This window comes from Pygoscelis adeliae, unplaced genomic scaffold (assembly GCF_000699105.1).
Source record: "Pygoscelis adeliae isolate BGI_AS28 unplaced genomic scaffold, ASM69910v1 Scaffold45, whole genome shotgun sequence".
Classification (NCBI taxonomy): domain Eukaryota; kingdom Metazoa; phylum Chordata; class Aves; order Sphenisciformes; family Spheniscidae; genus Pygoscelis; species Pygoscelis adeliae.
In genome coordinates, this window is record NW_008825114.1 from 5,834,074 (window position 1) to 5,852,968 (window position 18,895).

Genomic DNA, 18,895 nt, shown 5'->3' on the forward strand with positions numbered 1-18,895 from the left:
CAAACAATAATATCTGGATGCCAGATGGCACCATCGTAGTGATGGGGCCAGTTCAGTAAAAACAAAAGGAAATTCCTGACATGCATCAGTGGGGAGGACAAAGCCCTCAGGGAACTGGATATGGACAGAGAGGCCAGTGTTACAGTCACCCAATATCTCTTTCTTACTTTTCAGTAGGTATTTATGTTACCAAAGACACATAAGCTATTTTATTTTGGTTTTCCCTGTTAAATAGTTTCCATCATGATGTTGGTACCTGATTCACAGGTTAATACGTAATTTTAAAACTTCCTACAAATGTTTTACTTTAAAATTAAAGCATGTTATGATTATTGGATTGCCAAAAAAAGTCATGAGGACATACACAGATACTATCAACTGCTAGGATGTTGTTTGTCCACTTCAGTGTCATGCAGTGAAGAGGAAGAAGGAAGTTTAGGGAAACTTCTCCATATTAAGCTCTAATGGCAAAAAATTTAAACTATATGTGTGGTTGGTCATAGGGAAGATCAGCAGTGCAGCAGCCTAACATTAGGTAATGATTTCTATCTGTTCAAGGAACCCCTTTAGACAGTCACCACTACTTAGGATTTATGTGTAATATCTATACAGGGCAGAAGCAGTTATCTTTCCCCGGGGAGAAAGGCAGCCGTGAATTTAGGGAGAGCACCAACAGTATAGAATGATTTGACACAAAGCTGAAGGAAAAGATCATACTCAAACTAAACTGAAGAGAAACTGTAGAGGGACAGATTGTAATCACTCAGATTGGAATTGGACCTGTGCAGCTGGCTCTGGTGCCATTACTCTTACAGATGGAGCCCTGAGATTTTATTGACGAGTGGTCATGACCCCTGTTTTGCTTCTTTGAACAATGGCACCAGCAGCTACCCAGTGCTGTGTGTGAGCAACCTGTGGTGTTATCCACAGCTTAAAATGTATGGAAAGGTGGCCTCTCCTGGAGAAAAAGGACAGGTTTTCATTTCAGCCCAAGACAAGGAGTCTGGAACTCTGAGCTCAGTTCCTGGTTCTATCACAGAAAATTTCTAAGCCTTTGAACAAGTCACTAGGCATTTTATTTCACCAGTAGTATCTGATTTTAGATGCCTTAATAGATGGATGTCTGTGCCTTCAAAGACTCAGTCTTACTGGTATGTGCAGTTCTCAAAACCTCAAACTTTGTCTGAACCATGGATTTACCCAATGATGGATTAAAAAAAAAAAAAAAGACATTAAGCAATAAAAATTAAGGGAAATACATAGTTAAGTAGCAGTGAAGAAAATAAGGTATTTTTCTCCATAGCTCAAAGGACATCAGTCTGTATACACACTTTTTTTCTTCTTCATAACACATTGTAGGAACCCAAGTCCCAGACAGAAGAGGCTGTCATTATGTACATCAAGTGTTCTGGAGATCTTCACAAAATTTGGCAGGGCTCTCCATGGGTCTCACCCTGAACCCATTATGACCTGCTGTGGAAGGTCTCCCATTACTGAACATTGACTCTGCCTTTGTGTTTCTCTTCTTCTGACTTCCCCAGTTACTATATGGAAGGGAATATACACCAGTCCTTAGCTGTGCCCAGAGTTTGGAGGAAAAAATATCATTATCCCAAGACTAAATACCGCCATTGTCATTGCTGTTCTCAACTTAAATTTTGACATCACTTCTGCTACCTTTATATGCAATTGATAATTGCATAGCACATTTTAGTCTACAAAAGCTGGATTTCTAGATACATTCCCTTTATATAATTATATATTTTTATATATAAATATATATATATTTAAAGAGACGACTTTTTTTAAAAACACTAGACACACTGTTATCTGAAAGGGGCATTCTCATGTGTGAATATGAATAATAGTATATACAAATGCAAATAGTCCTTGCAAAATTGAGCTGGGTGAGTGGTATCTACCCAGTGTTCATGTGTGGGTGAAGTTCTGTTGACAACTGCAATTCACTTGTACTTGCAGGTCCACTGGATGTGCAGCCTGAAGGCTGGACTGCTGTGCATTTCACAGTTTGACCAATATTTTGTATTAAGTGCTTTACATACAAACATGGTAAGCTGGTTTTGCTGTCATATTAAAATTTCCTTAAAATATATTTTCAGTGATTGTAGTACACTACAAAAGCAATGAGCCAAAACCAGCTCAGTACCACACCTGAATGACTCCTGCAGAAGTCCATCGATGTCAGTGGCATTACATTTCTTTTCCTCCGTTCCTAGAACACATTATGCAGCACAATGTAGGCTAATGTGCATATGGCAAATGGTGCAACAATAGTCCCTTCAGCTGAACACAATCTTGTGCAAATTGTGAAACCTCAACAGCTAACAAAAACCACTGAAAAATAAAATGCCTCTTTTAAATCCAGAATTGACTGCTTTGCAAGGATGTTTGTATAATGGGAAAAGGTTGCTGGTCCATCACCATAAAAGTGTCTACAGATCAAGGAAACAAGTGTAAGCATTTGTGTATGAGCACCATCCATTTTTAACCCCCAGTTTTCTTTGGACAGTTTTCCACCTTTCATTCCAATACTTCTCTTCCGGCTTGAGAGCACTGCAGCCCACAGAGATGCCCATTGAGGGGGGCTGACAGGCAGAGGCACCCTTCAGCCATCCCACATCTGGGTGCTGTAGTGTAGTCAGTGCTCCAGCAGCTGAGTAGCAGAAGACACAGTTAAGTCAGTCATAATAAAGCAAGGTCATGATTTTCCCTCCTTCCAGCTTTCACTTCTCCATCTAGTAGTGTTCTCTCTAAAATAGGAACAAAGGTCTCCACTTTAAAATATTCATCACAGCTCTCAGAACACACTGCTGTATTTTTCCTTTGGGGAAGAAGCATTGTCATGACTGCTGTGCAGAGGAATAAAAGAAAATGATCTTTGATGCAATGGCAACATGCTGATCCCTGAGAAGTATGCTAAGAGCTATGAAATACTCAATGTAATCTCTTTGAGGCAAGAAGCACCTTTTTAATTTTCATTTGTACAGCTATTAGCACAATTGGGTTCTGGCTGACAGCTACTACTGCCACATTACTAGAACTACTTATTGCTTTTGTCTAATTTATTAGGGTTGTTATTATAGGGACTATTATTACAGTGAGATTTAATTAAATAACATGAAATGACAACTGAAACACCTCTATCATTTCCTGTTTTCTAAAAAAACCTACTTCTCAGTAAATCTATTCCATTACTTCCATTTTCAAAGAAGACCCAGATGTTAGCATACAGAAAAGCACAGTGCTGTGCAGTGGTAGGTACACTATATGCAAAACAAATAACTTTAAACCCATGGAACTGACTGCCTATTATTCACATACTTTTTGTGTTTTGTGCTCACCATTTGGCAACATTTATCATTAATGAGCACATGAAGATATTTGAAAGCCTTTGTAATTTCCTGGGTTTAGGATGATGGAAAATTCAGAACCATTGTCTATTTATATTATAAATTAACATTACATAAATGTCAGTATCTAATGACAAGTCCTATATGGAGATTTTGTTTGCAGGGTTTTCTTGATTTTTCCCCCCTTCTTTTCTGCTTTGAAGTCTTTCAATTCTACCAATTCTCTCTTTAGCAGCCAACAGTTATATTAGAATTAAATTATACTTCCAAATTTATCACTTAAAATGTAGAAATTCGGCCTAGAAAGCTGAATAAAATATTATTTCCTGAAGGTATTTCAGTGTTTTCATTATGAGTTGCTGACTATGGTAAAATAATATAATATGTGGCATTTATAGATCAAGCCTCACTTCAAAAAGGATCCAGTCTGCTTTAGTAATGTTCTTACTTCCCTTTTGTGACCTCTCTCATTTGTTCCTGTGTTTGTACCTGTGATATACATCATATGTAAATATTCTGAGTATATGAAGTAACTCTGTTTTTCTAAATGAGTAATTTTAATACCTGGTGAAATATCATCCCTTTGGTTTGGAATATAGCAGCTCTTCAACAAAGCAAAGTTACACAACAATTCACAATGTTAAAAAATATAAGGAAGACAGCTTCTGATGAAGGCCAGTGCCTTTTTTTTTTTTTTTTTTTGTAACCTGATCAGGATTTCTAGCTCTTAGTTTGTCAGGTCAAGAAGCTATACATTTAAACTCATCAAAATATTTAAGTCACAGTGGCTGACATGGACTGTTTAATCTGTGACAGTTTTTCCGTATCAAAATACTATTATAGCAGTTGCACAATCTTAGAGAAAACAAGATGAGTGGCCCACCTATACTGTTAAAGACTATAATCCTTTCAAAATGAAAGATATCGTCTTTGAAACAAGACTAATATTTTAAGATAAAATATCTCAGAGCAGGGAAATGGAATCACTTTACATCATTAGTTTCTCAGAGACTTTGCTCCAGAAAGAAATTTTGCAGTCTTTGTAGCAGCATTATAAACAGTTTCAAATGTTCCAACAATATATACAATCTATTTCTTTCCTTTCTGTTACTTCCTATGTATAGTGCTAGCAGTGGATATCAGGTTTATAACAAGATGCTATAAACACCCATAAAATGTGGGTAAAGAGATGCACACTCTTTTCTCTATGAGACTATGCTGTTCCAGTCAGGGATCCTGGTACATACATGCTGGGCAGGCACCAGGTTCCTTTCTTGGGTTTGGATTCTTTTTTTAACCTCAGAGTGAAGGGAAAGTCCTTTTGTCAACTAGAGAAAGGCGGTGGACGAAAAAGAAAAGTACATAAACAGTACTTTCAAAATTGCTGATCACAAGACTGAATTTTCTTTTTCTTCCTATCAGACTGTTCACGGGATTCTCAAGGTGAAATATGAGTTTTCTATAGCCCCGAGTAGCCCTAGACCATAGAAGAGACAGACATGTATTGCCTTCAGCCCTGCACAAAGTTGTCCAAGTCTGGTGTGGCATATCTAAATACAGACCAAAAGGAGAGGAATACTGTCAGTGACAGCCATGTTTTAATCAAAAATACATCCTGTAAGCTCTGATTTATTTGGTAAATTTAGCTAATGCGTATGATTAGGCGCTTGAAAGACCTAAATTTCTGTCAGGCAGTTGACCCTAGCACAAAAAGCTTTCGGTTCATTACATTAGCACTCAAAAATATCAGTAAAAAAAACTTGCTGAGTTTGAAGGAGCTGGCAGATCCCAAACACTTACTGTTAATGGGAGAACATTATCAATAGGGATTGTTCCTGTGAGGTTCTTAAGGGATCAGTGCCAGATCCAAGTACTCGCTCTTCTGTTCCAGCCCTTGAAGTCTATCTACAACCACTGTCTTAGAATTTGCCCGTGGCAGGAAGTTTGGCAGAAAGACCAATAGAGAAGACAAGACAGTCAGACAAAGCTATCTGAATCACCCTGTAACCTGGATTTATTACTGCAGTGTTTTAATACCACCACCATCAGGTATCTAAGCATAAGTAATGCAGGTCATGGAGTACACTGGAACCACTGTTTCCAGAAAGATTTAGGAATCAGCATAGATCAACATAAGCTCAGCAAAACAAGGTGTGCTACATTTAAACAAGGTGGTAATGATGTGGTATGGAGTTGAATGTGACTCTTCTGCTTGATGTTACTTTGAGTAAAATGCTAGGCCAATTTCCAGCACTGATTTTTTTTAAGATGTTGAAAAAGTGGTGACAACACAGAAAAACTGAGAAATTATTCCATTGTTGAGGAAAACAAACAAACAAAAAAGGAATTCAGTTTGTTTTGCTTATTGTTATGATGTCTGCAAGGTGCTTTTATTAAAGTATGTGTGGACTTTCAGAGGCAAAAATTTGGAGCATGTAAGGGTTCCTAGTCAGTGAGGCAAGAGCAACAGCCAAAGAAATCCAGAATAGAAATGGAACACTGTTTTCTTCATGAGAAGTGAAATTAAATGTGCTAGGGGAAAAAAAAAAAAGGCAGCTAAAGAAATGGTGGGTTCTTTATCTTTTTTATGGCATCAAATTAAGGCTTAAAAATGGTTACTGCAATAGGGGAACAATGGCTGAAATTATTTTCCCTGTAATACTGCAACTAGCTGATAACAGCAGCCTGTTCAGTACTTACTAGTGACATAATTAATAAAAGTAATAAAATTTAATAAATTAATAAAAGAAATTTTTTACGCTGAGGGTGGTGAAACACTGGAACAGGTTGCCCAGGAGGTGGTGGATGCCCCATCCCTGGAAACATTCAAGGTGAGGTTGGACGGGGCCCTGAGCAACCTGATCTAGTTGAAGATGTCCCTGCCCACGGCAGGGGGGTTGGACTAGATGACCTTTAGAGGTCCCTTCCAACCCAAACTGTTCTATGATTCTATGATAATTGTGATATCAACTAAGGCAAAGCTGATCTAGGTTGAATACTAGCAAAAAGTAGCTAGTGGGATCATGATGCACATTGGGAGATTGCAGGATGCCTTGCACTAAGAGGTTTTAGGATCAAGGCAGGTGCTCTAAGCATGCATCTTTCTTTCTGGATATAAGGAGACACTCCACATGAGTACCTGAGAGCCCTTCCACTGTTGCCATTGGGTTGTCAACAACATGTCATGGCTCTCACGTGTATTTCATAATAGCCCTATGATGAGGTGAAACATTTGTTTCTCATTAAACAGAATTTGGCCTGGACAGGACTATATTGCTCTTGCTTGCCTGGCTGTTTGTGGATATAACCTGCCTTGCTCTCTTCCTCTCACAGGTTTATTCCTGAGGCTTGGTCCACCTGTAGTGTCACCTGTGGAGTGGGCAGCCAGGTGCGGCTTGTGAAATGTCAAGTGCTCCTCTCTTTCTCTCAGTCTGTGGCTGACTTGCCCATCGATGAATGTGAAGGTCCCAAACCTGTGTCTCAGAGAGCCTGTTACAGTGGTCCCTGCGGTGGGGAGGCAACTGAATATACCCCAGAGGAAACTGAGCTGCTGTATGGCAGCTTGCAGGAGTTTGATGAGCTCTATGACTGGGAATACGAGGGCTTTACGGAGTGTTCAGAGTCCTGTGCGGGAGGTAAGTGCAAAATGCTTCAGTGCTGGATTTGCTTTCGCTCTTCAAGTGTGTACTTTGCAGTTAACACTCACAGACATGCTGCTTTGCTACAACTATTTAGAATCATAGAATCATTTAGGTTGGAAAAGACCTTTAAGGTCATCGAGTTTAACAATATGATCATTGAGCCCAACTGTATTTGAAAAGCATGGCTGAAAACTGTGAAAAAAACCATATGTGCACAACATATTTTAGCCCAGTACTTTCAGGCTCCATGCTCAGGCTGTCACCAAGAGTCATCAATGTATCACATATTTCTGTTTCCTTGTATCAGCTGATCACTCAAAAGGCATGCAAAAAAGCTGAACATTAAAGTGGTCTGGTGATACAGGCTAAGAATCACGTGTCATTTTTGGTTTTTATCTTGTTTTGTACTGTGAGAGTATAAACATGTGGAAGTAAATTGTCCTCCCATAGCAGTCGCATTAAATTATTAATATTCTAAGGGCTCAGCCAGTTCCCTATCTCCTATCACTAAGTGACATTAGCTCTGATCCCAGTGCAAAAGAAAACATATGGTAAAAAAGCACTAATGGTGTGATTGTCTGAAGCTAGCAGGCTTGGCGCTTGGAGTTTCTCAAAGTTAATCAAGGCCTCAGGTTCCACATATTATAGACTACTAATGCACAGTTCTCTGATACCCTTTTTTTCCCATAATTTTGTCTTGCAAGTTCTGAGAAATATGTCCACTCCAATATTTTTTAAATTAAACCTAGACTTCTCCAGCTGCTGTCTTTTTACATTACAAGTTTCAGGCTATTTAAAAAAGGATTACTATAGATAAATACAGAATAGATGCTGTAGAACTGGAAACCACTCAGTGCTTTATGAATGGTTAATAGTGTGATCTGTACAGATTCACCAGTAATCAGTTACAAACTTAAAAAACACAGTTAGTAGGAAATAATGCAAATGTTTTCTATGCTTACTTTTAGCTTGCTGACAGTAGTCAGTGTTTAGAGCAGTTTACAGAGAGTTGTTGGACCATTGCCACTATTGCTTTGTTTCCTATATAAAAAATATGACACTAGTTTATGCTAAGTGGTGACGAACACTGACTTTACAGGAATATCTGTCATATATTGAGGCTACTAGCAAGCAGTAACAATTTGTCACGCTTACACTGTGAATACTGAAACTTGAACAGCTTCTAGACATATCCTCTTGAAGTCATTTATTTGAGTATAGTGACTATGTATGTATTTTTCAAATATAACTGAGACTGATATGACAGAGATATTTTGCTTTATAAAATTAATCTCTTTCAATTGTCAGCAAAAATTGTTAGCCAAGATTTCTTTTTGCCTGACGTCAACTCCAAATTTTCCAGATTAGCAGATGCTAAGTCAGATATTTTTGTAGCCATTGGTGCAAGATCGGTCAAACTAATTTTATTGGTTTTGGAGTCTCAAGAGAAGAAATTGGATAGATGCAGAAGTAACCTTTCACCTCCCAGAAGTAGCAACCAGAAGGAATTAGTTAGTCATTTAGTCTGCTGTTAGTGGCTGCATTTACCAGAGCTGTCATCAAATATCATGTAACCATTATTCTATTCTGGTAGATATAAACACAGAAGATCTCATTTAATTGTGTTTTGAAAATGAACTTAAACTTCCTAGATTCATGTCCCACCCTCACACCCTTTTATATTGTGATTTCCTGTTGAGAACTGATTTCTTTTTTTCAGGGAAAGCAATTTTAAAGCAGGCACCGTTTTGTTCTGGTAATATTGTGCAGTAAATAATGTTTAGAATTCAGTTACTTGGCAAATAAATTTCCTGAAGTTCATGTACTGTTTTTAATTATCTCTGTACCATGGAACTTCTGATGGATAATCAAAGGTCTTTATATTCTCTAAGCGTTCAATGATCCATCCTTGATTTAAAGCTTATAACCATTGGCTGCATTGACCTACCAAAAACAGAAGGACAGAGGTTATCAGTATGCTGAGACACAGTGCAAGATTCAAGGAGAAGCTGAAGAAAGTGATTCTTAGCACATTTGTTTGCTGCTGGAGCAAGCCAGAATTTTTTTTTTTTTAGTTGCTGGCACAAGCTGTTAGAGCCAGAAACTTCTGTCAGTACGTAGTCTAGCAACCACAGACTGGTTAAGTTCAGGCAGGAGCCTTTTTCTTCAATACCTATGCTGTCAGGCAAGATTACTGGTCCTACTGGTACCTTTAAAAGGTAAAAAGTTTTAAGAATCTCTGAAAGGAAATTATAATGAGTAGAGTAGAATGCTGGTAGGGTAGACTAAAATTATTGGAAGTACAATCAGAGATGACTTAGGTGACAGGAATAAGCATAGAGAACGAACTCACTGGGAGGTTTGGGGCAGGTTGAATACTGAAAAGTGAAGAGCAGTAGTGTCAGAGCTTGGCTATATGAATTTGATAAAACAAAACCATCAGTCTGAGAAACGAAGAAAAGGTTGAATTCAAGACCTCGCAGTCAATGAATTTTGGATAGTCAGCACTGAAACAGACAATGCAAAAGTGTTAAAGTAATTGATAATCATTGGTCAAAAGCTCATTAGTGACACACTTCAGAGAGGAGAAATTGAAGCTGTGGAAGTACACTCAGTTTACAAAATTTTGATCTGAAAAGAAAAACATCCAGCATATACAGATGGTGAGTGAGCTGTATCCCTAGCAAACAGAATGATATCACCAGCATGTGGCAGGACTCAGTGGTTTCTTTCCTCAGAGTTAAGAAGAGTACTTTCCTGGTTTCCATACCTCTGGATTAGCAGTCCTTCTCTCCTGGCTTCATCAGATTGGTCTTGCTGTCAGGCCTGCACAAGTGATCAATGCAAAGTAGAGACCAGTAACTTGAACACAGTGCCATTTCCCATCAGGTAGAGACCCACCTCTGTTCTGCAGCCAGGAGCAGTCTGTCCTGGGGAATCCATATGCCTCTGTTTGCTGTATACAATATGATAACACACTCAACAGAAAAATGATTGAGTTGGAAAGATACTGAACATGACAGGGTAGAGAACATATTGTTTACGTATAGAAATGTCATTGGTTTCCTTTCTTAGAAATAAATCACTACCATTTGTTTTATTCTTTCAATGGGCTGTCCTTTTTACAATTTTTTTAAATCTGTTGGGAGATTACTTGAATAGCAAAATGGCTCGAAAATATGGGGCCAAATGAAATGAATTACTAATTTTATTAATTATGTAATGAATGAAACGCACAACAATGTCGGCTGACTTCAGGGACTTAGGTAATTTCAATGTTGATGTCCATGTCCAAAAATGTCAAATTTCTTTCTTCTCTTCAGCACCTTGAATACAGTGGAGACACTGCCTATCCTTGAGTCATAGGCATGCCCTGAAGAGGCTTGCACACATAGAAGCCAATAAATTGCTCAACTTGCCACTTTGCTGTGGGCCTCTCCTCAGCCTGTACTGAGAATAAGGGGAATGAATCCGTAAATAATTTCAGGAGTACAGGAACTATGATGAATTGCAGCACTTTGGTCCTGTGGAATAATATGATACCATTGTTTGCTTAACGACATGTGCTCTGGCATTAGAAACAGCAAAAGGTATTGTCAGTTCTGTTACACTGCTCTTGGAGCTGTTCAAGCTCTTCCAACACTATTTTTTTTTTCTAAAACATTGGTATCTTTGAAAGATTGTGAGATTTTTTTGAAAACTAATCATTGGTTTTGAGAAGATGATGCAATTGTTATGAGTTCAACTAATCTTTTCCTAATTCAGGAAGTAGGATGAATGTCAAAAGCATACTTCTACATGCTTGAACCACTGTGGATTGGATTTTTAGGAAGTTCAGACCAATTATTATCCTCAGATCCCCTGGGGAAGAAGTAGATCCTCTCTCACTAAGTACTCTTTCCTGTGGCATGTAGTGTTGCAATCCCTGATTTTCTAGCTTTCTAACCTTGTGATCCAAAAAAACTGTAATGTTCCTACCATACTCATAGGAAAAGTGAGACAGAGTAACTGGTATGCCGAAGAGTACATAAGGATTTGGTATCACCAAGAATTTCCTGAGTTAAAACATAATCGTCAAATCTGCCAGCTTTTCCCTTAGTCCCAACAGCTACCCTTGTTCTGTCCCAGCTCTCAGGTACACCCTGTAGGTTTGCATCTTCAGTTTAGGTGCAGGTCTGTGGATGCAGAAGAGTAATTGAGAACAGCTGAATTGTCTGACCTTGTTTTACTTTACTTTTGCATGTATAGCAATCACACTGTTACTTAAAATGTAGCAAGCTGAAGTCAAGGCCATCTTCACACCTTAGCCTGCTTGACTGACAAATAAACAGCCTCATTGCACTCATAGTGAAACGATGAGTCACTAGAGAGCACTGGACAATCTTCTGTCCAGGGAAGGTACGTGGTGAATGAACCTAGGGACTTTTCACTGCCATTGAGACATGTAGTGAGACTGAAAGCAAGGGCAAGTAAAAGCCCAGCATCCCACGTGGTGTTTTGATCAGGTTATCTCTCAGCTGGCTGGGATACAAAAGGTGCAGTAAGCAATGTACAACTGTGTCTTGAAAATTGCAAGAGTTACAGCTGAAGGCTTTTCCCAATAGAAGGGAGAAAAGGAACTGTGATTTTTGTACTCAGATATGCTGTGCCAAGAAACATCCCCCTTTGGCAGACATTCGTACCATACTTCTCAAAGACCGCCGGGCAGAGTGCTTGGATGTGGACAGCAAACACCTTACTGATGTGCTGGAAGCAGCCTCCACACTCTCTGCAGCCGGGGCTGCAGCCCCTGAGCTGGCAGCCCTGGGTGTGAGGCTGTGCTTCCCCACACGTAACAGCCCCAGTGCAGCCCCACTGGCTCCTCCGGGCACAGAGAACTGGCTGTGACCATGTGGTGTTGTGTGCAGGTGTCCAGGAGGCTGTGGTGACCTGCCTGAACAAACAGACCAGGGAGACTGCGGACGAGACACTGTGTGTAACCAGCCGCCGTCCTCCACAGTTGCTGAAAGCCTGTAGCCTGGACCCCTGCCCCCCAAGGTAGGCTTCTTATATCTTATCACCAGGAATACATTTTTTTCCAGATTTAAGAGAGATGTGACCACTGATGAATCTGAGAAACTGATCTTCAAGCTCCCCATGAATCTGAGATGTTTGGGGCCAGAGATGCTTGATCTGGACATTACTGATATGACTCCTGAAGTACAAGAGTAAAACATGCAGACAAGAACCTAAGATGACTCCACAGGTTGTAGTACCACAGACTCAACTGTCTGGGCTGAGCAGATCTGTGTCACTCCCCCCAGGACTCCTTTTAACTGACATGAAGCGAGCAGAGGTGATGTGAGTGAGTAAAACTCTGCTGCTGCGTAAGGTAGCAGATCGGTGCAGCTGGGCCAATGTTGTTATCACAGGTGAGGATACCCGGGCCAGGGCTTTTTGGTCTTTTCCAGACATCATTTAATGGATTTTGAGGAATTCATGGCAAAAGCAAAACAAATACACAAGTGTGGGTGATCGTAGTCCAGTATGTTGCCCAGAGCCATTTAAACAACACTAGCAGTATGAAAAAAAGAACTTTAGTTTGTGACCCCAGACTCAATGGCCTTTCAGTCTGGAGACACACACTGCCTCACACATGCTCTTTCTCAGACTGCAGGAGCTTACAGCCTCTTCATGTCACAGTCTTATCGACCGGGAAGTGCAAAGCAGTGGTATAACCAAAGGGCAAACTTCAGACCGCTTGCATATTCAGCTCCTGCAAGCAGCCAATTTATGAATTGTCTTAACTTTACCCAGAGTTGTGTCAAGTTTAAGGATACTTCTCCAACCTCCACTCTCACAAAAGGTTTGCAGAACCTGTTCCTCCCTGGCCTCAGGCAGCTTGCACAATCCTGACCCTAAAAATAGCAGATCTTTGTCTGCAGAGATTCACATCTGTACCCTCTGTGACACAAAATAGCGGTCATGAGATTCCCGTGGTTTATTTAAATAGACCTGGGCCTCTCAAGTCTTCAAGATGCACTGTATACATATTGTCTTTATTCCCAGCTGCACACAGGTGCATTTACTCTCTTCTGGTAGTGCGGCAGATCTGAAATACATTGATTTATAACTTGGACTATTTAAGACACTCAGTGCTGTCCAGGTGGTAGGTATTCCTTAGAGTGTCTATTGGTAGGTGCATGTATACTGTATATGACAGCAGGCTATACAGAGGTGTATCGTTATGCATATTAGTAGATTTTGGCTACACAGAGAAGGTTCACATTAAAAATCAAGACTGGTAAGGACAGAAATAATGGTTTGATTGGATGATCAGGATTTTGAATCTGTGACAAGTAGAGCCAAACAGGCTGACACATTTCACCAAGGCATTACAAGAATTGCTTATGAGGATGTTGCAACCCTGACTTTGTTAAATTGTCTGTATTGCTGGCAATAACACACATAAGCATTATATAAATGCTTGAAAAGAACTTTGTAGGTGGAAATCTCACTGTAATTGATAGATAGCAGCATCACTGGAGCTGAGAGTGCATGGTAGGAGATTGATCACACGTTGATTCTGACATGGAAAATAAATATTCACTGGTTAAGAAAAAATAAGGCACACTCATGTAGGCCAGTATTGGTAGTATTTTGTAACAGAGTTCTGTTACAAAAGTGGTCTGAGAAAGTGTGTGAATACTTTTTTAATTAGTCTGTGTGATAATCCATACCACTGTGGTAACCTTGCTACCAGAGCGGAGCTAGTTTAAAGCAACCTTGGGTGTGTATGTAGTCCACCGCATGGATTACAAGATGATCGTACTGTAGGTGAGAATCAGGCCATGAAGCAGAGGTGAAAGAGGATCGAGGCGGTGGGAGGAGACTAAGAAGCTTTCATCCACCCCTAGGGCTGCAATTGAGAAAAGGGAAAATGACTGCCTTCCCTGTATATACATCTCCTCTCCCTCCAGCCCCCTCAGTCTGGAGGAAATTGCCTGTCTGCAGAGATTTAGGTGGCACAGGATGAAGAACAGCATGTGTTCTGCAAAATGGCTCCTCTGGTAAGAGCAAGGAGGCCTAAAACTCCAGGCTGCAGGCAGCAGGCAACGTGGCTAATGGAAAGAGGCAAGAAGGAAAGTTGATGTGCCTCCCAGGCAGGCTGTGACAGGATAACTTCCTTATTTCCTGCAAGCTTCTGAAGTGCTACATCTACTGATGCCACTGTATTAAATACAATGGTATATTAATTAAACTGATAGTATTTAGTGTATAAGGTTTATTGCTTTATAATAATTAATTACAACAGTAATTAAGAGACTTCTAAAGAGATCACATGAGAAAAAAAAGAATAAAAAAGGCTTTAGGGTTTTCTCTTTGTTTTAATCATAAGATGCTTCAAGATTCTCATTTAAGAAATCTTGATCCAGGAATCTGATGGAAATTTAGGCTAAAATCCTGTCTTTATGAATGCTGATGGAGGCATTGCTATTGACTGACAAGTCCAAAACTTCTAATACACTGTGGCTGTGAACTTAGATCCCTGTTACAGAAGTTCCCAAAACACGATCTGTGAACCACTGATACTTCCCAGAGCTTCTGCTGACGGCTTATATAGAGAGCTGGCTGATCTCATAGTGTTGGCTCTTCTCTCTCTTTTCCAGCTGCTAAAGTGCATTAACAGAAGCTAAAAATACAAAACCCACTTTCCTAAAATGTCCTTGATGTGTAAGTGACTGTTGGAGCATGCAGTTATGGTGGGTAGAGGAGGCAGTCTGCTGAAAAAGCAACTGAGATGGTGACGAATGTCTCAGTAGACAAAGGAGTGTTGTCCACAGCATGAAGAAAAAGCTGAGAAGTCTTGCCCAAGAGAATGAAAATTCCCTCCTAATATATTTAGAGAAATTATGCCAGTGATGTTTCTTGAACTGAAACAGCCCAGCATGCTTAGAATTTAATGCATATGTCTGGAATTTAATACAATTCAAGATCTTGTTTAGCTTAAGAGGGAGTACATTTAAAAATTAGAACTTCCAAACTTAATATTGCTTCTGCTGCAGGCATTTTTGGTTACGTGTGGCATTCTCCATAGCCTCTCAAAGGGTTAGTCCTGTAAGCCTCTCCTGGTCAACAATTGGTTTAGCTGGTTTAATACAGATTTAAAGCAGCATTGAACCACAGAATCTAGCCAGCCTTTCTGGAGGGTCAGAAGGTATACACCTCAGACAAATACTGTAAGAGTAGTCAGTGAAGAGTAATTTCATTCTGGTTTTGTTTCATCATTCTTTTTGGACACTTAAGAAGAATGATGCTAAAGGGATCTTCATTGTTGCTGTTCTTTTTGCTCCCTACTGAGAATAGACTAGAAGACTTCATTACTCACTTAATGCTTCCCCTTGAAATTAGTCTGTGGTATCATCCTCCTCTTCAATTCCTAATTGCTTTGGTCTCTCCTGGAACAAAATATGGTGAAAGCTAGAATATACTGGCAATACTTCAGATTTATGAAAACACTGAAAGGTGATGGTGCTTGTGTAGCAGCTAAGAGAGCTTTATAATTTCCATTGAAATTCTGGCTTAATATCTCAGCGCACTACTATTCTGAGTCCATCGAAGAGAGACAGAAAAACTAAACCACAGAAATCTGTCTTCAAATATTCACAGCTCTATGGAGTCAGCAAAATTTCATCCTTAAAATTCTTACAGAAGAAGAAGAAGAACCAGGAAGAGTTGCACACAAAAATTGGAGGATTTCATCCATATTCAAATCCCAAAGCAGCTGAGTTTCCTGTGGTTTCAGACTTTGTTGAGAGTTTTTTTGCTTATTGCTTCAAGAACAATAGCAGAAAAAGAGCCCAGTCCCTTTTCTCCTGGAAAACAGTATAACAAAATTTCCCATTTTGCACTGAACTAAGTGAAACACTGTGGAGCTGATTGCTAAGTTAGGAGCTAATAACGGATTTTCAGCACAGTAGGTAGAGAGTAAAATTTCATATCATTAACTTGGTACACCCTTATTTAATATATCTATAAAAAGGATATAGCCTGTTTTGATGTACTGGGAGACCCAGCATGCTTTCTCCAGGAAAGAGAGGAATGAAGACCATGGCCATTTTAATTCAGTCATGCAGTTACTTAATTTGCATCAATCAAGCTATATCACTTCCAGAATTACATAGCAGTATTTGAGCAGAACACAGTCTTCCCAGAAGTAAATGCAAAATAGCTGTTCACTGTCTAGAAGTTTATTCTCTAAGCTCAAAAAACAAAAGGGCAGATCACTCAGTTTTGCTAATTGCTATGTTTGTTTTCTGAAAACAATCAGAAAAACCCTGTTTCAATGTTGGCTTTACTGTTTTCAACAACAAAATGACTCACATCCAAAATGTGTCTTTTCCTCAGCCTCCACAACCCAAAATACAGAGGCAGTCATCATCTAATCAGATATAATTACTCTTGTTTATAACAGCAACAGCATGAGCGCCTCATGGTGAGCCAACAACTCCACCAAAGGGGTGAAAGAGAATGTTGTAACTGCTCAGTAATTATAACCGCTCAATAGTTTGGTCAATGCGTGTTGAAAAGATTTGGTAAACATGCATGGAGGAGTGGAGAGAGAAGCAAAGCAATAAAAGCCAGATGGCTGAAAATGGAGGAAATTCCAGGCAATTTCTACAGCTTTGTTCCTGCGTATTTTGAAAACTAAACTTTTATTCCTGTCCAACAAAGAACAGCTGAATGCTACAAAACAACAAAAAAAAAAAAAACAGTGAAGAAAAAGCAGACAGTTCTAGGAATAGTATATGATTTCACCCCAACACTCCCTCTTTACTCCTTCAAGCCTCTGTTGTTAGCAAGATAGGAAACCATGTGAGTGGTCCTGATACCTGAGTGAAGGGTCAAGATAGCCTGAGTTAGGCTGGACTCTAGCTGATTGCACAGTGTCTTCTTTTTCACTTCCTTTTCTTCTTTTTCCCCCCTGCATGTCCTTGTTTTGTGTTTGTGCAATAAACTACCTGTTATTATTTTAATGTTTATTTGGTGAATGCAGCATTGGCCATCTGTTTTGCACTATTTCATTTCCCAGATGAAGTCAAACTATAAAGGAGAAAAAAATCAGCGTGTTTTTTGATGCATTTGGAGACGTGAGGCATTAGGTTGCTGGTAGGTCAGACTCAGTTTCAAATGTGCTCCCATCAACAATCTGAAATGAATTCAATGTGTGTGGAAGGGCCAGAGCTTTCTCTAATCCATTAAAGGTGACCTCTGTGTGTGGGAGGGTGTCAATGCATATGTGTTTTGTATCGCTCAAGTGAAATATTAGAACATCTCTGTCTAGTTCATGAAAAAGGTTAAAAGATTTGCAAGTCATTATGTCTACAGATACTGCAGTATAGCCTTACTGGCAGGGGATACCAGTTCTTGTTTTGTTGCAGTCTTTCCTCAGAGGTGCAAGTTAGAATTAGCATTAATGAGGCAACGATGGTGTTACTGTCTCTTTGTGCCACAGAAAGATTTTCAACCCCTCATAAAGCCCTGACTTTTTTTTTTAAGTGGGATGTATTTAAATCTATTTTGAACTGAAGTGCATTGAGAATGTCTTTGACAGCCTCTTAAGATGTAGCCCACAGAGCCTCCTGGGATCACAGGCCACAGCTTGAACTGTTGATGGAGTAGGTTGGAGAATCAGGCATTAGAAGGAATATGCTGTCAGACAGGGTAGATTCACCCTTATTTGAAGCCTTTAGGTTGAGAAACAGCTTAAACAGGAGTCATGGGCTCAGTGAGAGAATCACAATCCCATTTTTTGTCTAGGTTTACTTTGCTAAAGATGGGACTGTACAAAGACATTTAAACAGGCAGCCGTACCTAGGTGGCTCTGTTATGCTGTACCTGCATTACCTGCATGCCTACCCTGCACTACTGTAATACCACCCTGGCCTTAAAATGTATTAATCTGTGACCTAAAAACATTTATCTTTCTCTCTCCTTTTTCATAACACAATCTCCCCCTTTATACCCTCTCTGGTTGTTAAGAGATTGTCCAAGACATGTCTGACAGCTCACCCTTCTCCTTTCTTGCCGGATGTGTTACCTGTGGTGGAGCAGTAACTTGCATGCTCCTCGGTATCTCTAACTTAACAGCAGTTACAGTGAAGTCACCAAGGGAACCTGTAGGGAATGGTCCTTTTCAGCCATGTGTGTCACATCTAAATGTGAAGCAAAGCAACTTGCAAGTTGCCAGGGTCAGTGGAGCAGCTCTGGAGTCTCCATCACAGTCTGCCTCCAGCTCTTCTAGTTTAAAATTTCAGACCTCTTCCCCAGATGTTTTGCTTTTTTAAATAATATGATGGTTCCTTCATTAGATAGGATTTCACTCATAGACATTGTCCTCTGTTTCAGCTTATATTCCATTCAGACTACTATGTTCATAAAATATTAGAGTGCAATTGTAAATATTTTTTAATAACTTATACCATATTTCCTTCTTATTTCAAAGAATGGTAGATCACACTTCTTATTCAGAATCCTATATACCTAGAGAGATTATTTTCCTTTACACAAATCTCCAGGTCACAAGTTTCGCGAAGTTAGTATACCATGCCCTACCACAGGTTTTTTGTAGCTTGGTTTGTGATGAGTATGAGCTTAAAGTCATAGTAGGGACTTAGTGAGTCCCTCTGCAGAGGACAATTTCTCTTCTCTTTTTCCTGGTACGGTTAATTTCCTGGCTTTAGTCACGTTAATACGGTCCACTTCTCTCCACCCTTCTTTAATGCCTGTGCTAACCAGAACTTAATATTCACTGCCACTTGATATTTTTCTGTATTTTGAACAAATATGCTCTCACTTAGGCATTTCATATGTTAACTTCTAATTCTTAGTTTTTTCTCTAAA

General features: G+C 39.6%; 1 protein-coding gene across 1 annotated transcript in view; it reads left to right on the forward strand.

Moving 5' to 3' along the window:
• Positions 1-18,895, forward strand: part of ADAMTSL1 (ADAMTS-like 1) — a 468,861-nt gene that overhangs the window by 379,684 nt on the left and 70,282 nt on the right. The window contains exons 15-16 of the mRNA XM_009328162.1: positions 6,705-7,006; positions 11,920-12,049. Coding sequence (XP_009326437.1) covers positions 6,705-7,006; positions 11,920-12,049 — 432 coding nt within the window. The remainder of the gene's footprint in view (positions 1-6,704; positions 7,007-11,919; positions 12,050-18,895) is intronic.